Source organism: Schistocerca nitens, chromosome 10, assembly GCF_023898315.1.
Source record: "Schistocerca nitens isolate TAMUIC-IGC-003100 chromosome 10, iqSchNite1.1, whole genome shotgun sequence".
Taxonomy (NCBI): domain Eukaryota; kingdom Metazoa; phylum Arthropoda; class Insecta; order Orthoptera; family Acrididae; genus Schistocerca; species Schistocerca nitens.
This window is the reverse complement of record NC_064623.1, coordinates 100,358,834-100,382,261: the sequence shown is the minus strand read 5'-3', so window position 1 is coordinate 100,382,261 and position 23,428 is coordinate 100,358,834. Positions and strand designations below refer to the sequence as shown.

At 40.9% G+C, this 23,428-nt stretch overlaps 1 protein-coding gene across 1 annotated transcript in view; it reads right to left on the bottom strand.

Moving 5' to 3' along the window:
* LOC126209770 (gephyrin) overlaps positions 1-23,428 on the bottom strand; it is a 133,964-nt gene that overhangs the window by 45,487 nt on the left and 65,049 nt on the right. The window contains exons 3-4 of the mRNA XM_049938896.1: positions 12,081-12,268; positions 2,536-2,749 (exon numbers count right to left, since the gene is read on the bottom strand). Coding sequence (XP_049794853.1) covers positions 2,536-2,749; positions 12,081-12,268 — 402 coding nt within the window. The remainder of the gene's footprint in view (positions 1-2,535; positions 2,750-12,080; positions 12,269-23,428) is intronic.

Here is a 23,428-nt window from a genome sequence, read left to right as displayed (position 1 = left end):
TTTTGAGGTGCAGTGTTTCAGCTGTAGTCAAACTGCATACTTCTACAACTGAAGTCTCTAGCAAGACTCCAATCATTGGGAAACAATTCGTAGCATTGAAGGATGAGTATGTAGAGACCAAGTAATACTATCACGAAGTTTCAAAGTCACAGTACGAGTTCTTCCAGGTGGTAATTAAAACTTTATGACTACCACTCTTATTGCAATCTAGACAGTACTACCACACTCTAACATACACCGTCACGACACTCACTGCGGTGATTCTAGTTTGGCAGGTGGACTAATGTGGTGGTCGGAGTTGTGTCAAGTGTGGTGGATAGTTGGAGATATAGGCAGGAAGCAGGGTTGTGGGTGGGGAGCTAGTGGTTCGGTGGGAGGCACTAACCACCACCTCCCCCCCCCCCCTCCAAACACAGTCCGCAAACAGGGTGCCATATCCCCACACATGCTAAACCTCCCACCACCCCAAAGAATCAGCTACACAGGAGCGGCCCCTTGTCACTCAATATCAATCTGAACTGGGACAACTGAACCATATCCTTTGGCAGGGCTTGATCATCATGCGTTAAAATGAGACACGTCCTACCTGAGATTCTTTCCACCACTCCTAAAGTGGAGTTCTGCCACCCACAACACAACATCCTTGTCCATCCTTACGCCACTCCAATTCCCAACCACTTGCCACAGGGACTGTAGCCCTGTGGAAGACCCTGGTGCAAGACCTGCCCAATCCACCCACCCAGCACTTTCTACTCCAGTCCTGTCACAGGACTATCCTACCCCATTTGAGGCCAGGCCACCTGCGTAAGCAGCAATGTCATATACCAACTCCAATGCAATAAATGCACAGCCTTTTATGTGGATATGACAACCAATCAGCTGTCCACCAAAATGAAGGGTCACTGCCAGATTCCAAGAAAAATGTTGAAACTTCCTGGCAGACTAAAACTGTGTGCCAGACCGAGACTCGAACTCGGGACCTTTGCCTCTCGCGGTCAAGTGCTCTATACTTTCTTTCAGGAGTGCTAGTTCTGCAAGGTTCGCAGGAGAGCTTCTGTGAAGTTTGGAAGGTAGGAGACGAGATACCGGCAGAAGTAAAGCTGTGAGAACAGGGCGTGAGTCATGCTTGGGTAGCTCAGTTGGTAGAGCACTTGCCCGCGAAAGGCAAAGGTTCCGAGTTCGAGTCTTGGTCCAGCACACAGTTTTAATCTGCCAGGAAGTTTCATATCAGCGCACACTTCGCTGCAGAGTGAAAATCTCATTCAAGAACAATGTTGACCACCCAGCCATGAAACATGCAGCTGAGCACAAATGATTTCAATGGCTGCTTCACATCCTGCGTCTTTCCCTCCACAACTAGCTTTTCTGATTTATATGATATGAGTTAGCGTTACAAAATATCCTTGATTCCTGTAACCCTCCTGGGCCTCAATCTCCTTTACCCCAATGTTCCCACACTCTCCACCCAATAATTTCCCCTTCCTCCATCCTATCTGCCCTGCCCTTCACACCTTCAGCCTGCACCACTTTAAGCTGGTTCCAAGACCCGTGGATCCCATGCCCAGCCTGTAAACCTGGCACCCCTCCCTCTCACATTTTGTAGCTGGCAAACCAGCTACTAATTTATTCTAAAAGCTAGCAGTTTTTCTTTCTTTTCTGTGTCTTCCTGTCAAAGAATATAAATGCAGGATTTCATCCACAAGAAACCTATATCTCTGTTGCTTATGATTGGCACTTCCTTTGACACACAGCAATTTTTCATCAAGTCTAAAAATTTCCTCATTGTTTCACTTAATTCGACTTTCCAATTCTTTTCACATAATTATTTCTTCTTCAAAAGAAAACTGTATATTGAATTCTGAAGATTCAGCTCTGATGTAGCACTAACTGCAGAATTAGTTTCTTTTGAGTTGAGAACAGGATCTTTTTTTTACCACATCTACGTGGTAGTTTTCTCTCTAGCTACAGTTATGGTGGTGTATCTGTACATTAGATAAAGTAAGTACTGCATTCAATACCAAGTTCCTGTTTTATGTGTTGATTCGAAGTGTAGCAAGTAAAACTGCATGTTATTATGTTGATAGATAATGTCTTTCTGCAATTCATCACAACTTTGCCAGTTACTATCTACTTCTTGTTCTTAAACAAATGTTATTCTTAAGTTAATATCCATAGGTTACAAGAAAATCATAAACAGTCCTGAAATGTGTTTCACACCTCTTGTGGTCTTTAGGCAACCCACAGAATGACACATTTGGTGTCTCCTTTCTGTTTCTTTTCTAATTTATTGCACTACGTACATTTCTTTTTTTTTTTTTTTGTACAATCAACATTGTAAATCAATATAAATAATACTACTCACATTCATCAGGACATATTCAACAGTGTAGTGGTGTACTGTCCACTTGGCACACTGGTGTCGCAAAAATTAGAAGGAATGTCGCAACTGTACATGATAGACTGTGGTATTACTCGCAGAAGTTTATAAGATTCGTGGACTCGGTTTTCAGACAGTGTAGACGTAAAGTCACCCACCTTGCTGTGGACACTGGGAGGGGCGGCCTCGGGATCGCTATCGCCCTGTGCACCCATGCTCCTGTGAACGTGCTCCACTTCCTTCTTGCTGTCCCTCACCAGCTCCACCGCGTGTGGCAGGACTTTGGCGACTGCTTCCAGAGACTCCTGGGCTCCTTTAGTGCTGCCTGGCAGGTTGATAATCAGGGTTTTGCCACGTATGCCACACACACCTCTGGAATGACAAGGAGATTACAGTTCATCTAATTTAAAGAAACCTTAATTTCTAAAAATGAAATTTTATTGTCTTGTCAACACAGACAGCAGAAACCTAAAATTGAAGTAGTAATGGGAGAGGGCCAGTTTGGATTTAGGAAAGGAAAAGGAACCAGAGATGCCATCAGTACAGTGAGGTTTTTGTCGGAGATAGTTTTGGCTGCTAACAAAGAAGTCTGTGCTTGTTTTATAGACTGGCAGCAGACTTTTGACAAAGTCAACTAGACAAAACTGATGAACATCGTTAAGGAGATAGAAGTCAACTGGAACAAAGAGTAAAGGTGTGACTAAACAATGGAGAAACAAACAGCTTGGAAATACGAAGATGAGTCAGACAAGGATGTTGTCTATTGCTGAGTCTCTTCAACCTGTATGGAGAATGGCTGGTGAAAGAAGCTTTGAAAAGATGCAGAAACTTCAGGATAGGAGCAACTCATCAACACCATCAAGTACGCAATTGATCTGGTAGTGTTTGCCAAAAATGAAAGGCAACTGCAACATGTGATGAAGCAGAGAACCTGGAAGGAAATATGGCATGGAAATCAACATCAAGAAATCAGAAGTGATGTGTATATCAAAATGGGAGAAACTTTTGAGGATAGCTGCCAAAAGATGCCTACTGCACAACTGAAATTCAAGGAAGAATCACCATGGCCAAAACTGCATTCAACAAGAAGAGAACTCTGCTGACCAGAAAGTTGAGCTTGGAATTAGGAAGAAATTTGTGAAGTGCTACATCTGGAGCATTGCACTGTATGGAGCACAGACATGGAGCATGAGGAAAATGGGGAAAAACCTAGAAAGTTTTGAAGTGTGGTGCTGGAGAAGAATAGAAAAGATCAAGTGGACAGGTCATCTGACAAACAATGATAATGAGAAGAGTAGGAGAAAAGAAAACTATTCTGAATACAATTCTTCAGAGGAAGGCCATCTGCATCAGACACATACTTAGGCACGAGGGGCACATATACGATGTCACTGAAGGGAAGATCAAAGGAACTACACGATGAGGAAGAAGAATAATTCAACATCTGGATGACATGAAAGATGGAAGGAGATACAGAAGACTCAAGGAAGAAGCTGAAGACAGGGAACACTAGCATCAGAAATTCTCTGTATGAAGACACAGTCCTGCCACTAGGCAGAATAATGCATAATAATAATTGTCTTGTCAAGAGCATTAGCTTCATTGAAAAAAAAAAATAAGCAAGGAAGTTGAAACATAACAAGGAAGAGTATCTCCATCTACTCTGCTATCACTGCTACAATAAATAAATTGCAAAAGATTCCCATTTTGCAATTTACTTTTGTATCACAGTTATCACATAGGGCAAATATCGGAATTATTTAAAAGGCTATATTTTCCAAATTCTTATTATTCAGACAGTAGTTTATGTTTCATCAATTTCTATGGTCTGGTTTTACTGAGGAACTTTTTCCACAAAAATTAGATATTGAATATTTCACAGAGCTATGTGGTCTAAAAAGGCATGTGACCTACTAACTGATACAAAAACACGTATATTAATGACACTATGTTATTAACTAAAAGTACATTAGCACAAACTGCATGAAAAACATTGTTATAAAAATTGCCATAAATGTGCTCCAACTGTGACAAGTGGTTATGTCTTGAGAGTAGTTGTTACAGCATTGCTCAATGACTAATTGCTGCATGGCAATTTTGGTTGGTAACGCCACTTGTCACTCACTGAAATGTAATTAGTTGAATCCTTGTGAAAGTTTATGTTATGTTTCCAGCACAAAATTGACATAAAAACCACATGGTAACACAGCAACATTTTTGTATGATTTGAAAATATATTTGTTGAACATACTTCACTATTTATGAAAACTTTTACCACAAACAAGGCACATTAACAATAATTTTAGCATGGGATGTTATGGAGTGAGTGTAGCTTGGTTGGGGACCATTTACTATATATTTGTATGAAGCAGTTCAAGAAAATCACAGAAAAACCCAATCTACAATGGCTGAAGTCTGGTCCTTCTCAACGTCTTCACTACTGTATCATATCACTCAATTATAACTTTTACACACTGCAAATTCATTTTTCTAAACCTGTTAAGCACTTATGACTACTTTTAATTGACAAAAATATTCTCTCAGTCGTCATTTCTTCCGCAGAAGATCATTATATTTTTAAAATATTAAGACATAGTTATGGAAAGCTATAAAACTTGAAAGCTAACAGGATGTACTAAAAAAGATCAGAAACAGATCTTAGTATCCAGCAGGATATTTTTTACTTGCATGTTTTTTCCATGAAATAACAGCTGTCTTAAGGAATGCAAAAAGAATTACTAGCAAAAAGTTTTTCTTTAACATTAGCTTTCAGCTTCAGTGTCGGAACAGTAGTGCTATATACACTGGCGGGAAAAAAACTGGAATGTCAAGAAGAAGTTGTGTGACAAAAACAGTTGGTAGACATGTTTCTACACCTCAAACATGATGTTGATTCAAATTTTGCATCAGTCACCTAAGAGTGACCCTAATGGCACCACTATGAGGATGCAAATCAGGTTTGCCCTAAATACATGCTGTAAGTCGTAAGTGTTAGTTATCTTCGAGACTGGGTTGGTGAGTTGACACTAGTCAAGAATGCCTTTAAGGCAACAAAGACACCATTATCAACACCTCACTGAGACTGTACGAGATCATATAACAGGGCTAAGAGGAGCCGGATCTTCCTTCTCCTATATTGCATAACACTCGGCAGGAATGTAGACGGTGTACATGACTGCTGGCAGCAGTGGTTACAAGAGTGTACGGTCACAAGAAGACCGGGCTCTAGACAGCCACGTGGCACTACCAAGAGGTATGGCGTATGGCTCTGCCGCATGGTACTGCATCCGCAGCATCAATCTGCAGCAGCAATCTGAGCAGCAGTTGGCACCACAGTGATGCAACAAATTGTTACAAATTAGTTATTTCAAGGACAGTTCCAAGCCAGAAGCCTTGTAGGGTACATTCCACTGACCTAAAACCACTGCCATTTGCGACTTCAGTGGTGTCAAGAGAGAGCTCATTGGAAGGCAGGATGGAGGTTTGTTGTGTTTTCTGATGAAAGCTGATTCTGCCTCCATGTCAATGATGGCTGTGTGTTGTTATAAGGAGACCAGTTCGAAGCCTAAACCAACCTACCTGCATGGTAGGCACACTAGACCTACACCTGGAGTTATGGTCTGGGGTGCGATTTTGTATGACAGCAGGAGATTCCCATGCACCCTGACAGCATATTCCTACATCAGTCTGGTGATTTGACCAGTTCTGCTGCCATTCATGAACAGCATTCCAGGGTATGTTTTCCTTGGGATAATGCATGCCCACATACCGCTTTTGTAACCCAACATACTTTACAGAGTGCCGGCGTGTTACCTCGGCCTGCTCCAACACCAGATCTGTTTCCAATTGAGCGTGTATGGGACACCATTGGACAACAAATCCAACATCATCCACAATCAGCAATAACTGTCCCTGTATCAACTGACCAAGCGCAACAGTCATGGAACTCCATCCCACAAACTGACATCTGCCACCTGTACAACACAATGCATGCACATCTGCATGCTTGCATTCAACATTCTGGCAGTTACATTTGTTATCAATATACCAGGGTTTCACATTTGCAATTGCATATCTCGCCCTTACATTAAACTTTGATCCTGGAATGTTAATCACTTAAATATGTTACCTAGACAAATGTATTCCCAAAATTTCATCTCTCTACATTAACTATTGTTTGGTATTGCAAGTTTTTTTCAGTCAGTGTATATGGCATTTATCTTTTATTCTTTTCTTGCACTGGTGTCTGCAAGGAAGGGATTGTAGTTCCTTACTTTTCTGAAGAGAGGGGAACAACAGTTACTGTGGTGTCAGTTCTCTGCATTAAAATGTTAAACAACTTCCTAAACTGCAAAGGCGAACATGTATGGCCCACATGCTCTCCCAACCTATCATTTCATGACTTCTTTTTGTGGGGCTACCTGAAATCAAGATTGTATGTAAACAAGCCCCAAACAATTGCCGATCTGAAAATTTCCTTTTGTCAAGACATTGAAGCTATGTCAAATTAACTGTTGGAGAAAACCTTGTAGAGCTTTGAGGAGGGGCCCTGAATGTGTTTCTGTCAAGAAGGGTGTCATTTTAATGACTAATTTCCAAACCTAATTTATCTACATAGATTTCAAAAATGCAATAAAACTACAGTATTATTACTTACTGTAAAAGTTTTTTTTTCTATGAATAAAATAGTGGAAATTATTCGTTAATGAAATACGAGGGCGGTTCAGAAAGTAACCTCCGATTGGTCACAGTGCGGGTTGTGGGGGGAGTAGTGACGCCATCTGTGTGTTCACGCACTCAACAGGTCAGTCGGCATCAAGCCGTGGTCAAGTGAACGTCGTACCTGCGCTAGTTTAGTTTTTGTGGCAGTTTGAAATGTGTGCTGCAATAGAAAACCCCGCCAAATGTGAAGTGTGTGCTGTCATAAGGTTTTTTACAGCCAAAGGATATTCTGCAGCAGCTATTCATCGTGAGCTTTGTGCCGTGTACGGACCAAGAGTTATGAGTGAAGGAGTTGTCCGTGAATGGGTACGTTTATTTAAAAGTGGACGAGAAAACGTTCATGATGAAGAGAGGAGTGGTAGACCATCATTGGTGACTGACGAACTCGTTCAGACAGTTGATGCAAAAGTTCGTGAAAATCGATGTTTCTCAATGTCGGAGTTGTCTACTGGTTTTCCACAGATTTCTAAGACTCTCTTGTACGAGATAGTGACAGCAAGATTGGGTTACCGTAAGTTCTGTGCACGATGGGTGCCCAAAATTCTTACCGACCACCACAAAACTCAAAGAATGGCCTCTGCATTAGACTTTCTGTCACGTTATGAGGACAAAGGAGAACCATTGTTAAACAGAATCGTGACCGGTGACGAAACCTGGATTAAGTACGTGAACCCTGAGACAAAAGAACAATCAAAGATGTGGGCACATTCAAATTCGCCTACCAAACCAAGAAAAGCCTCGCAAGATTTTTCTGCCAGAAAACTGATGGCAACGGTGTTTTGGGATGCAAAAGGGGTGTTGTTGGTTGAATTCATGGAACGTGGTACGACCATTAATCAAGACGTGTACTGTGAAACAATAAAAAAGTTACGACGGGCTATACAGAACAAACGCCGTGGTATGCTGACTTCCGGTATCGTTTTTTTGCACGATAACGCCCGTCCTCACTCTGCTCGCAGAACAACGGCCCTTCTTGAGTCCTTCAAGTGGGATGTTATCAACCATCCACCTTACAGCCCAGACCTGGCGCCAAGTGATTATCACCTCTTCATGCATTTGAAGAAATGGCTCGGGTCACAGCGGTTTGATGACGATGAAGAGCTCAAAGATGCGGTCACATGCTGGCTCCAGGCACAAGCGGGTGATTTTTATGCAGAAGGAATTTCAAAGCTTGTGAAGAGATATGATAAGTGCCTCAATCGCTATGGAGACTATGTAGAAAAATAGTGCAAAGATGTAGTTGTAAGATGTATATATTAAAATATTTTTATTTAACTTTGTGTATTTTTTTAAATCAACCGGAGGTCACTTTCTGAATGGCCCTCGTACATAAGTTTCCTCTGCTCCACCCTGTATTTCAATTTTAGCAAAGTGTGTACATGCTTGCAAGTACCGTAGGCTGCAAATTCAAAAATAAAAATGATGTGGTGTGAGGCAACTTACAGTTCCAAATTGGTTCCCCCTGCGCCAATGCTAACTAGACTGGGTACAAAAGAACTAAGTTCTACAACGGCCCACTCTCTCCTTTTAGGAAGGAACAAAAGATGAGTTTAAAAATAAATTTACAAGAATGAACAATGAGGGGCAGGCCGCCACCAGATCAGTGGCGGGCTGCATGTGACCTGTACATCCCTGGAATACAGCAGAGAACTTCCTTGATCCAAAATACCACACTTTCACCTTTGGCTGTATGTTCCATCCTTCACAATTACATTTTTGTTCTTGAGGGTGTAGTCTTCAGTCTGAAAAGTTGTCTGATACAACTGTTTATGCTAATCTGTCCTGTGAAAATCTGTTCATCTCTGCATAAATACTGTAACCTACATCCACTTTACACACATTCCACTCGACTGACAAATTAACTATTTCTTTATGCCCCAAGAAGTGTCCTGTGAACTTTTTTTTTTTCTTTGTTTCTGTCAAGTTGTACCGCAAACCACTTCTTCTCTCCCCAACTCAGTTCAGTGCCTCTCAGTTATTTATCCCCTCTATCCACCTAATCTTCACCATCCTTTTCAACAGTCTCTTTTGATCTGTACTATTTATCATCATTTTCATTACTAACAATGTAAGGAAAGGAAGATTGCTACTTATCATAAAGTTGCAGACAGGCACAACTAAAAGACATTTATGCATTAGCTTTCAGCCACAGCCTTCCTCAGAAAAGAAAACCCATACAGTGAGTTATAAATGTGTCAAATTCAGAACTTTCTCAATGTTCTGTATGCTCTCATGCATTATAAGAACTAAATATCAATTGAAACATTATCATCATACTCACAAACAAAGAGAAAGAACTATCACCACATATTCACCAAATAATGAAAACAGATCGAATGTAGATACTGTGTTATGCTAGTCTACCAGAAATAGGAAAAGCATATTTTAGCATATTGTCCTACAACACGTGGGTAAGAAAATAATTAAACACAGTACCTCCTCCTACTACAGTTCAATTATTTTGGTAAATGTGCTCAAGAAATTCAAAGAACTTGAATGTAATTCTGTGGACATTACAACTGTCCAGAAAGCTTGCACTGTGTCTGAATACACATTGATAAGGTAGCCTAATGTTATCTTTTATCTGTCACAAGTGAACTGCCCACAGCCCAAGCAACTAAAGTCAGTACAATGGTTGAGCCAAATACCAAGATCAAGAACAGCTGCTCAATTGTTCTTATTTCGATGGATCGGCAATTTGTTCAAACATTTATACCACTTACAAATCAGCCTTAGCTCTTATCACTGGTCTTTGTATCTAACATATTTGCATGAATCGTTGACTAATTAATAGAAATACTTACTTTTAAGCAATTCACTAACAATGCTAAACATAGTTTAAATTCTGACAGCCATACACAGAAATCTCCTGAAGATTTTCGCAAAAGCATTTTTAATTTTTTTTTTTTTTTAAAATACTCATCTCCTACACAGGTGATATGGTAGATCATGATTACTACTATTACTATTACAACTACTCCTCTGGTTTTGGCCATCTATTGAGCACACAAAGTAACTTCCTCATGGTTGTCTTCCGTCCTGATTTTTGGTCTCTTTTGCATTGCTTAATTCTTTCACTGTGTTCTTTTCTTCTTTCATCTGTCCATACCGTCCTGTGCTTTCTGACCTTTTTGTGAAAATCCCCAAATTTTCTAATCTTGTTTTGAAAAATTGGCCTGTCTAGAACCTCTGCTTTTGCAATTTTATCTGCTAAGCCACTTTCACTTCCCTGAACCAACTAATTTGTGTTTTGGAATTTTTGTCAAAACAGTCAACTTTTTTTTATTACTGCTTTGTTCAGGGTTCATTCTCACCAAGTGACCATAAAATGAAATTCTCCATTACCTGACAACATCAGGTAGGTTTTCAGTTTGGGTGCAAATTTCTTCATTACTTCTTCTCAACCATGTGCTCCCAACTTTTCCTGGACCAAGTATTTTCCATAGTACCTGCCTTTCTGTTTTCTCCAACTTCTCTATTTCTTCCTTTTTGTTGGGGACTATACATTCCGCTGCATACATGCACCCCAGTTTGATCAGTGTTGCAGCATTGGATTTTTATTTTTTCTGGGAGTGATTTTTTATTGTAATGTCTTCCATTAACTGCTAATCCATTTCCATTTTCTGGGCTTTATTTTTGTTTGCTTCTTTATATAGACCATTTGGATGTATTACTTCCCTTAACACTTAAAAGTTATTCACTGTGTCTACTATATAGAAATTTTGGATTGGTTTTAACGTTCATAATGAATTCTGTCTTCTCAAAAGAAATTTGTAATCCAGTATTTTCCACCATCACTTTGAACAGACTGATTTGCTCAGTTACCATACTGACTTTTTTGCAAAATATTGCTAAATCATTTGCAAAGGCTAGACAGTTAGGTTTGACATTCAAGTTTCTATATATCCCAATCTGATTTCTTGGATTCCTTTTTCTTGGAGCCTTAAATTTCACTCCTTTCTTACTTTTTCCAAAACACTGCTGAAGAGCAATGGTGAGGGGTCATCACTTTGCATTACATCAGCTTTAATTTACTTACTTCTGAGGTTATCAAACAAACCTTAAGCCATCAAAAAAAAAAAAAAAAATCCTTTCAGCATAAAAACAGACTTGGTTACAAAATTATTTAACATCACTGATGCGTTTTACCCTTTTGGGCCATCATCAGATTGTGTAAAAGTAGCCGCATACGTAACCCATCCATCATAAAGTGATATAAACCGGAAGATGGATGCAACAGTAACGGGGTATGTTTTTCTGATGGATGTATTACAATCCAGTTACAGTTGTGTCCATTTTCCATTTTATATGGCTTTATGATGGGTGGGTAACATGTCCAGCTACTTTTACACAATCCGATGATGGCCCAAAAGGGTGAAACATATCATTGACGTTACATAATTTCACAACCAAGACTGTTTTTATTCTGTAATAATGTTTTCTTTGTGCCACTTACGTTCGCTGGATGTATGTGTGAATGGGTGCAGGGCTTTAACTGCCAGGATAAGAGTACAGTTCGGCAGATTTTATCACTGCCAAATTTTAGTACACAGCAGAACTGGCCCTCTCCCTCTCTTGCAATGCCACAATCTATTTCATAAAGCCATTTTTGGTATAAAGAATAATTGGGAGAAAGATCGCTTTAGCTATTTAACTATCTATAGAGTGCTAAAACCAACAAGAGTAGTTATGTTCCATAGCTTTTTACTATCACTATTTTGTTAATTAATTTATTATTTTATAAAATGTTTCAATAGTTGTGTGCAACACTTGCACAAAAGAATAAGTTACGGTGCCAGAGATTACACTTGCTCGCTATACCTCAAATTCTACAAAAACTTCTCAGGGATCTGCAATTCATATCAATTATTTACCTGAAAGATATCTATCTATATGCAGAGACTAAAAGGCTAATACTCCACTATTACACTTGCAAAAAATAACATAAATGAATATAAACCAAGATTAAAATGAGACTGACCTTGACAGAACCGCAAATGGAGTTTTTTCCAGCCCCTTCTGGAGAATGAGAGTAGACAAACCTGGCGCCTCCTTTGACACGACACGCTTTGTAGCTTCCGGTGTGACATCACGAGGTGCAAAGCCTGTCCCACCAGTTGTCAAAATTAGGTCCAGACGTAATTTGTCTGACCAGTCAAACAGTATACCCTGAAGAAAACCATAGCAATTAGTTATTTTGATGGCTCATGTTACTCCAGATCTATAACAATAATAGACATTTATTGCTAATTTACACTGTGAATTATTTTATTAATCACAAAGCAGTTGCTTTTCTTAAGCACTCTTCCTCCATCCATATATTGATACATAAGGTTTTGTAGATTCCATCAAAAAGGAAAACCTTCAAGGATATGAAATGAGTCAAGCAAAACATAATGCTTAATATGTACACTCTGTCTTCAGGCCACGAGTGGCCTACCGGGACCATCCGACCACCGTGTCATCCTCGGTCAAGTAGCTCCTCAATTGGCATCACGAGGCCGAGTGCACCCCGAAAAATGGCAACAGCACATGGCGGCCTGGATAGTCACTCATTCAAGTGCCGACAATGCCCAACAGCACTTAACTTCAGTGATCTCACGGGAACAGGTGTATCTACTGCGGCAAGGCCGTTGCCCTAATGCTTAATATGAACACATTATTATTAATAAACTATCATTATATTGCTTCATAAAGCTTGTGCTTTTGCCAACTACAGGAATGTACTAAACTGGATGGAAAGTCACTAATTTGGAAAAAGTTACCGATTCATAAGTTACATTAAATATCTACTGTTTTTCTTCTACTGGTAATTTAATTTACTTATGTTGGTATTTTTTTTAAATAAAACTGCTACCCACACAAGTAATATCAGATGTGTGTTCACAATACAGTATACTACTGTTCATGCAGATTTACTATGTACTTTCCATGTAGCCAAAAGGAATTTTCAATCCATGAATCTACATACCAAACCTAGTAGCTCACCACTCAATTTCCTTTATGTCTTTCTCTCACCTGACATGCTGAGACTGCTACACGTTCAAGCAGTACTACAGAATGGATCACGCAAGTGTTCTCTAAGTGGGCTCTTTTGTCTGTATGCTGCACTTTCACAAAAGTCCCTCAGTAAACTATATTCAACCATTCAACTTCCCTGCAACTGATCTTAGTACTTGTTCCATTCCATATCCTTTCATAACATTACATGTTTATATTTAACTGTCATGAGTGTTTTAAATAGTGTACTAATAATATTATATTTGAGTATTACATTTAAAGCAAGCTGCCACTCATTCAGCCTAATGGAAATTCTGTCAGCATAACAAGATCTCTACTTCAGAGAACTGCCAACATGCACTGTGCCAGAAAAAAATCTATACTCATTAAGAAAAGATTGCTTGGAGGCCAAACGGTGATAAATTTATGAGCCTTATCTTAATCATATCATCGTCTGTAAAACACAGCAAAGATAAACTGCATTTTCTCATGGCTTGAAATTATGACATGATAAGCTAGGATTAAAGATTATCTAGAAATTTTGGACACAGGGAATTGTTCAGGAGTTACTTAAGTCATTCCATATCTTATATCGGATAACATATTTCACCAGCTGTTGTTTGTGCAGATTAACTTCATATTATATCTGAAATGTTGGTAGTTGGTGTATACTTTACATCAGCATACTTCATTTAAACCATGTAACACAGCTACCATGGAAAGGTGTATCGGTTATTTGGAAACATAAGATATCTATCCACTACAGTGGAAAGAGCTGATGAAGACAAATTATTATTTCCCATAAGCCATTTAAAATTGGGGAAAAATTGCTCATTTACTAAAATTAAATGACTGAAGTGTACATAAAAATTGTTTTTAGTAGCAGTATGCACTATTAAATGGATTGGGTGGGTGTATGAGATGCCAACATACTTCTCTCATGTTTGGCTTTTTATTACAGAATCGTGTTCACTCAGTTAATGTCATACATATGAGCATATCACATGTGCACTTGCAAATGATGAAACCATGCTCGAGAGAGGACGTGCAAAGGCAGCATCTTCACTTTCTGATAAGGAAAGTAATGAAAGATTTGAAAACATCAACATTTGGTTCAAGGTAAATTAATTGTTATCATTAAATTATGACAAGACCTCATCACATACAGTACAATACCTTCTGTAGAATTTAAAAAAAAATAGAGAAAAGAAAGGGGCAATGTGTAAATTCAATTTAAAACTTAAAACTCTAACACCAGCTTTAGGAACTGTTGGCTTCTCCCTCAGGGTGGAAAGATAGGTTGGAGAAGGTCAGAAAGGGTGGGCAGGTCCCTCAGACCTAAAGATAGGGGGACCCATCTGTTCTGAGGGTAAGGGGAGTCAAAGATGAAGGGCGAGAGGTCAGAGAGAGCCAGTACACTGAAAAGCACTGTGTCAGTTTACATCCAAAGAATTAAAAATCTAATGAATAGTGGAATTAAAAACTGAAAAGAAGACAGAGGGTCAGGGAGATTATAAAAAGGGAATAAAGGAAGTAATTTAGTGTAAAAACAAAATATTTAATAAAAAAATAATAATAAAGGAGTGAGGGATTGTAAATTAATGAAAGTTAAGTTTAGGAGAGCGTCTGGATGTGAGGATATGTTGGAGGGTAAGTTACCATATCCAGAGTTCAAAGAAACTTGTATAGTGTGGGGAGGATTCAAATGGCTTGTGTGGTATAGTAGTAGCAGGAACTCAGGTCCCTCGAGTTATGCTGCAAAGCATGCTCAGCTACTGTGTACTGAGTAATGGATGTCTTCAAGACATCCACTCCAAAGCAGACTGTTCCTCTGTGTCCATTCAAGGACTCAGCCAGTTTGATGGTGGTTATTTCTATACAAATCGCTGTACTGTGAACAGGTGTAAGTTAATAAATGATGTTTGTGGTTTCACATGTTTCTCTGCTTGTTAGGTTGTATGGTTTACCAGCAGAGGAGGTGGAGCAAAAGTTACACATGGGTGAAAGGGATCAGTTTTACTGTGGGCAGTTGCAAAGGTAAGAACCTTAGGACAGGGATAACAGTCTGTGAATGTTATAAATTTCAAGACGAATGTTATGGAGGCCAATAGGGTGACAGAAGGCAACAATAGGTGGTGTGGGGAGGATATCAGAGAGAGAAGATTTAAGGATCCAATCTGAGAATGTCACAACCTTGGTCAGAGAAATTTATTGAAACATTCATTAAAAGCCTTGTTGGCACTATACGACAAGCAGAGCTTTTGGGTTTTGTGGAAGTAGGAGTCGTATCAGTTGGAGAGTGAGAGGAGGATACTGTCTGGGAGACTGTTTGTAGAGAAGATCTGTGGGGGAGCTGGGGGAGGGAGAAGACCAGACGATATGGTCAGTGTAGGTCTTTCGGAATTCACTGGTGAAACAGATATGTTTGCCACGCTGTAGGGAATGCAGCATTTGATGTGGAGGTGGTGGCAGTTGTCAAAGTGGAGGTATTGTTGCTTACTGTTCGGCTTCATATGGACTGCTGTTGGACGTGAGCTTCAATTGGATGGAAATCAGTGTCAAGTAATGGCTTTGGATTTGAAAAAGGATCAAGTGAGTTTAAGTTGGGTAAAATAGTTAAGCTGTTGTAGGAAGTGGAAGAGTACACTCCTGGAAATGGAAAAAAGAACACATTGACACCGGTGTGTCAGACCCACCATACTTGCTCCGGACACTGCGAGAGGGCTGTACAAGCAATGATCACACGCACGGCACAGCGGACACACCAGGAACCGCGGTGTTGGCCGTCGAATGGCGCTAGCTGCGCAGCATTTGTGCACCGCCGCCGTCAGTGTCAGCCAGTTTGCCGTGGCATACGGAGCTCCATCGCAGTCTTTAACACTGGTAGCATGCCGCGACAGCGTGGACGTGAACCGTATGTGCAGTTGACGGACTTTGAGCGAGGGCGTATAGTGGGCATGCGGGAGGCCGGGTGGACGTACCGCCGAATTGCTCAACACGTGGGGCGTGAGGTCTCCACAGTACATCGATGTTGTCGCCAGTGGTCGGCGGAAGGTGCACGTGCCCGTCGACCTGGGACCGGACCGCAACGACGCACGGATGCACGCCAAGACCGTAGGATCCTACGCAGTGCCGTAGGGGACCGCACCGCCACTTCCCAGCAAATTAGGGACACTGTTGCTCCTGGGGTATCGGCGAGGACCATTCGCAACCGTCTCCATGAAGCTGGGCTACGGTCCCGCACACCGTTAGGCCGTCTTCCGCTCACGCCCCAACATCGTGCAGCCCGCCTCCAGTGGTGTCGCGACAGGCGTGAATGGAGGGACGAATGGAGACGTGTCGTCTTCAGCGATGAGAGTCGCTTCTGCCTTGGTGCCAATGATGGTCGTGTGCGTGTTTGGCGCCGTGCAGGTGAGCGCCACAATCAGGACTGCATACGACCGAGGCACACAGGGCCAACACCCGGCATCATGGTGTGGGGAGCGATCTCCTACACTGGCCGTACACCACTGGTGATCGTCGAGGGGACACTGAATAGTGCACGGTACATCCAAACCGTCATCGAACCCATCGTTCTACCATTCCTAGACCGGCAAGGGAACTTGCTGTTCCAACAGGACAATGCACGTCCGCATGTATCCCGTGCCACCCAACGTGCTCTAGAAGGTGTCAGTCAACTACCCTGGCCAGCAAGATCTCCGGATCTGTCCCCCATTGAGCATGTTTGGGACTGGATGAAGCGTCGTCTCACGCGGTCTGCACGTCCAGCACGAACGCTGGTCCAACTGAGGCGCCAGGTGGAAATGGCATGGCAAGCCGTTCCACAGGACTACATCCAGCATCTCTACGATCGTCTCCATGGGAGAATAGCAGCCTGCATTGCTGCGAAAGGTGGATATACACTGTACTAGTGCCGACATTGTGCATGCTCTGTTGCCTGTGTCTATGTGCCTGTGGTTCTGTCAGTGTGAACATGTGATGTATCTGACCCCAGGAATGTGTCAATAAAGTTTCCCCTTCCTGGGACAATGAATTCACGTTGTTCTTATTTCAATTTCCAGGAGTGTAGTTGTTCACTGTGAGTCTACACTGCAAACACATCATCAATAAAAATGCAGCAAGACAGGAGGCCCAACTTCTAGGTCCTGAGCAATGTCTCTTCCATGAAATCCATGGAAAGCTTATCATACAACGGGACCACTGTAGTCCACCTAATTTGTCTGAATGTCTGGTCCTCAGAAGTGAAGTAGTCATAGGTAAGAGTGAAGTTTGCTAAGAAGACAATCAATGAGGCTTTATGGAGTCTTCCAGGTCACCATTGGAAGAAGTAGTGTTCTTGAGCTGAAAGGCTTTGTGTCTGTCACATAATAGTGTAGAGTGAGGTTACGTCAATAGTGACAAGGAAGGACCCAGGTAGGGATAGATTTGAGGCATTCCAGGAAGCAACGGGTGTCTTGTGGAGAATGGGAGGCTCCGTCTAATGGGTTCGAGGTCTGGTCTAACAGAGCTGAAATGTGTTCGGGAGGTAGTGCCAGAGGAAGGGGGGGTGGGGGGGAGGGTGCCTTGAAAGCCAGAAGATAGATGTGATGGGATGGCTGTGATAGGTCCTTTTTATGGATTTTCAGAAGTAGGTAGAAGGCGAGGTTGTATGAGCCATGAGGAATAAAGATGTTCCACAAAAGCAGGTGTGAGTCCTTGGGAGGAATCTAGGTTCATAAAAACATTTTGCAGCTCAGTCTCGATGGAACAAATGGTGCCTCAAGAACAGTTCTCTAAGACAAGATGTTCGAGAGCTGACTAATGCCCTTAACAGCACACTCTGCTTGTCACCCAGTATCGTCCAGGCTTCAAATGCCTCAATACCTTATTCCAACAAACCTATACCCCTCTCTCAAGTTGGACCATGAAATGATATTCTCTCTCCGATATATTTCCCATACCATTCACTGTCACCAATCTAACCTCTGTGACATTCTAGTTAAGCCATATGATATTCCCAAACCATTATCGCAAACTCCTGCAGTAAAACCTGTCCCATGCACCCACCCACCATCACTTCCTCGAGTCCCCACCACACAACAACTTAAAAGGCAGAGAAATGTGCAGAAACATGCATGTTGTTTGCCATATTACATATTTCAGCTGCATAGCATTTTCTATAGGAATGGCCACCACCATTTTGTCTTTGGCGCAGTGACAATGATCTGCATAAAGGTTGCATTTTTTTCCATTTTACATATGGACAATACATCTGTGTTGCGCCCATTACCACCACGTTCGTAAGTCACCTTTATCAGTGATAACATCAGATAGAGCTCCCTCACACTAAAGTGTGGAAAATATGACAAGTGATTACACAGGATTGCCAAAATAAAACAGGCATCATGTCTTATAAACAACATACAGACAATTCACTCATTTATTGTAAATACAGAATACAGAGTAGTAAATTATTATTGTGAAAAATAATGTATTCAACATTCAGTGGGTCAATAGTTCACAGGAGGTGCTGAAAATTTTCATTATAAACCTTGATACACAATTCGGCATACATCAACATGTTTCTGGAAACTTATGCCAATTTATATGGTGTGATTTCCGCAGTCTCATTGTGAATATGTTTTCAACTCTTCAATTGTTATTACTGTAAACTTTACTCTTTAAATTACCCCACAAATAAAAATCACAGGTAGGCAGATCTGGTGATCTGGCAGGCCATAAGCCTTCAGAAACTGTGTGTTCTTCTCTGAAAGTATCATGGACATATGATAGTGAAAACTGTGAAGTATGCACCATAGCATCGTCTTGCTGGAAAAACACATTCTCTCATTCTTCATCCATTAGCCGCATTATGAATGGTTGCAACTATTTCATCTGAGAGTACACAATGATGTTAAAGCAAATGGTGCCTACAATCCGTTAGTCTGAAACTGCACACCAAATGCCTACTTTCAAAACCGAGCGAGGTGGCGCAGTGGTTAGACACTGGACTCGCATTCGGGAGGACGACGGTTCAATCCCGCGTCCGGCCATCCAGATTTAGGTTTTCCGTGATTTCCCTAAATCACTCCAGGTAAATGCCGGGATGGTTCCTCTGAAAGGGCACGGCCGACTTCCTTCCCCATCCTTCCCTAATCCGATGAGACCAATGACCACGCTGTCTGGTCTCCTTCCCCAAACCAACCAACCAACCTACTTTCAAACCACACAGAGGCACGCCAAAGCATTCCCTAGGACTGTCTGTTGACCAATAGCTTGTGTTTTGAGAGATCACGTAACCACTAAGGTGAAACGATTCTTCATCTGAGTTGAAGTAAAGATTTGGATCCAGATAATTATCAGTGACATGCATAATCTGTAGGTTTTAATGTTTACATCACTCTTACTTTGTATGCTTGCGTATGCAACAGCTTCAACATGTTCTGGCATGACATTTGTTTGATGTTTAGTTGGGAAGACAGACGTCTAATTCATATCTGTAGACTTCTTACCATAGAACACGTTCAATATTTTCTGGTGAACAAATTTTCTTCGCACGGTTACCTTTGCTGTCAGCAACTGAACCTGTTGCTCTAAATTTAGTGATCAGTTTCTGCACAACACTTTTTGCAGGAGCAGCAATAAACCTTTCATTCAACGTTTTAAGCTATTTACACCCAAACAAAGTTTCAACAATAAACACTCTTTGTTCAATTGAAGAAGACATTCTGTAGAACTGTATTCACTACAAGCTTCAAACTGACTACTGACAGTGCAGTACTGATCACTAAATTGCCCTTCAACATCAAGTGACCCCGTTTGAGCACTGCCCTAATGTTAAGAAATAACACTCAGATGGCTTCAGATATCAAGTTCAGTGTAACACAAGGCCTCTTTTATCCTGGCCGCACCATAGTTTTCCACTGTGACGGAGGTAACTTGAATATGCCCTAGGGGGTAAAATTAGCTAATATTGCAAAAGCATGAAATTAAGCATTTATTTCACAAATAAAAACAACCTATACAAGGCTAGGAATTCCCTGAAGAAATTTGAAGTGGGTGTGGACCCATATACACGGAAGACTATTAATAAACAAAAGTAATCTATTTGATTTTGTTGTACTCATATGTCTTCAGATCATCAGGTGATTTTATAAATTTTATTGTGAAAGCAACACTATATACGTTTTACCCGATACGGTATCAGACCAAGGTTCACTGATGGCAGCATTGACCGACACTGGTAATAGGAAGAGAGTTGTGTGGCAAGTTGTCAGACCTCACAATCTGAGTAGGAATAGGGCTACAGCCAGTGAGAACATAGTCGCTGTATGACTGTCTGTGTATGACAGTGTAATTGCATTAGGTGTGATCTAGCATGAACCTTATGTGGCTTATAAAAGCACCATTCATTCACGGGCACTTCCTGAGGAAGTCGTTCCTTGATAATTGACAGCACTCCAATCTCAGGAATGTGCTAACTCATCAATGAACCCTCCCACTGGAGAGAAAAGAGGCTGCATTAGTCAACCAGTGGAAAAATGGTCCTGTTAGAGCATAACAGGTTAATATGTTCCTCTTTAAAAGACTTTGACAGAAAAGTAGGGAACCAGCTGTGTCAATCCTTGTTCCACCTTCCTCACCAAAAATTTTGGCGTGTGATATTCATGCTTTTTTTGCGCTGAAAGAGAGTGGTAGGGAGACAGTGACAGTGGAAGAGAGATGCTGTTATGCTCTAACAGGACCATTTTTCCACTGGTTGACTAATGCAGCCTCTTTTCTCTCCAGTGGGAGGGTTCATTGATGAGTTAGCATATTCCTGAGATTGGAGTGCCGTCAATTATCAAGGAACGACTGATTGACAAAAATGACCATTGCTTGTCACTGGTTATGTGCCGACTGTATTCTGCAAGGTCATCAGTGGCTCCACAACTGAGATTGTTCTTGTAAATATAGTCAGCTAGCCTGCTTGAAACATCAAAGTCTCTTTCCGATCTTTTGACTTGTTCCTAAACCAGCTTGTGTTACGTGGTGGCAGTGGAGGGAAGGAAAGAATTTTAGTGATGGAAGATGGTACAAGAAAGGGGACAGCACTGTGCAGATGTATGATCACAGCGGTGGCAGGGAGAGAAGGAGCCCAACCACTATCCATGGAACATGATGCCAAGTGTTCTCTGGTGGGGCTTGTGCTTGCACTTCTTAGCTGAGTGTCGAAGCATGGTGAAGGGTGCAGTTGACCATACAAGACGTCCCTGTCAACATCAAACTTATCCATGGTACTGGAAAACATGAGCACTTGCTGAAACCACTCTACTACATTAAATTCAGTTTTGTTAGTTGCTGCTTCTGGCAAGACTAAATCCACAAACTCTTATGTCAACTGTAGCAGAATTGGAGCAGAAAATGGATTATTCTCATTTCATTCTGTCCAGCTTCGTTATTTGACTCCCAGTAAGTTTAAAAGCTGTCTTCTCTGTGCAGATTAACTGAGAAGAAATAATTACAAACTTAACTGTGTAAAAAAGCAGTATGAATGTGCTGATGTGTTTCAAAAAGTAAATGTTTCTCCTCCTCCTCCTCCTTCTTCCCCCCCCCCCCTCCCCCTCCCAGTACAGTTGCTGCATTCATGTCAAGTAACTGAATTGTGTGGAAAGACTGCTTTGCCATACATTGTTGTTTCACAGAATAAGTAGTTTAGTATGTATGCGTATTTTGTGTCACATTGTGTCCAATGGGCAATGACCTAACAAATGATTAGATATTTGTTCTACAACATATTCCATATGGAAATATAAGGGATTTCGGCCTGGCAGAATATATTTAGTAAGCACCCTAGAGGTATAGATGGCCCTTTACATACCAAACCTGGTATTGTAGGTGACATAAAAGGCCCCTTTGTAGCCATTATGCTACAAACTGCAGGATTCAGGCTTAGGGTAAGAAGTCTTCTATTATTTACTACAGTTTGTTTGGTTCTCATATGTCTGCTCTGCATTTTGTCCTGTCTGTTTTGCTTAAGAAATAGTTTAATTTCTGGGTTACCACAAGATTAAATTGAATTAGGTGACAGATAGGGGTAAGTAGCGGTCATAAATTGCAATGTGATACACAGACACAGAAGATTTACAAAGAATATTCTGAATTTATTTCATAAAGTTGTCAGAAGAGAGAAATACACTTAAAAGTCCAGAATTCTTACAAGCATTGGGCACAGATTATTAGTTAGCCTACAGCATGGGTCAGAGTTCACAAACATCCTCTCCCACACTTTCGGACTTTCACAAGCTATCTGGCATCTGCAGCTGTGCATTAAGTGTAGCATAATCCAGGCTGCAACAACTAAAATTTTGCTTCTCAAAGACAGGCAAACATGCTGCTTGGTGTGTGTTCATAATGTTCTGTCAAATAAGTGAATACATTTCATTTCCTTATAATTATGCTCAGCTGCTAGTCACTGGATAACTTCTATTTCTGTATGCCATGAGCAGCCATACAGTATCATCATCATCATCATCATCATTTTAATGTTCTGGCACTTATTGTCATTTGCCTTCTTGCTTCCCATACAATGTTGTTATGTATGGATTACAATCTTTTAATTTTGTACACCCTTAAATGTTCTTTCTTCATAGTGGAGTCAATCTTGTGACACAGAACACATTCTGGAGCCAACATGACGGCAATCTTATACAAGTGGACAACCAGTTACGTCCAGCAGTGAAGCTGAATATGGCTAATGCCATAGGGTACTACACAGTCATTGCAAATGAGGGTTTTACAGATCTCTCCCTCACATGAAATTTTAATGGACCTTTTAATTCTTCTTTATACGTGATGCTAATAGCACACTTTAAATGTTAGTTGTTTTTTTTTTCAATTTGTTTAATTTTTGTGTTCTTTGTTGCAAGAAAATCCACTGTTTCATTACCGTCTAAGCTACAGTGAAACAATACCCACGGAACTGCAAATGTATCGTTCTTCAGGAATCACAAAAAATGACTGCTTTGTTGAACATACGTAAAATCATGTTTCGCTGGCTTCCTGCAAATTCTGATGATTTCAAGTTCACCTTCAAAACTTAACCAGTGTGGTCCTAAGGTCTGATACAAAGAGCAAATTTTCCTGTACATTCCAATTTCAATGTTTCCTTCTTCTCCATTATTTATTTATTTTTATTTATCTTTATTCATCCAAGAATCATCTCACAATGTTACAGGAGGAGGAGGAGGAGATTAGTGTTTAACGTCCCGTCGACAACGAGGTCATTAGAGACGGAGCGCAAGCTCGGGTGAGGGAAGGATGGGGAAGGAAATCGGCCGTGCCCTTTCAAAGGAACCATCCCGGCATTTG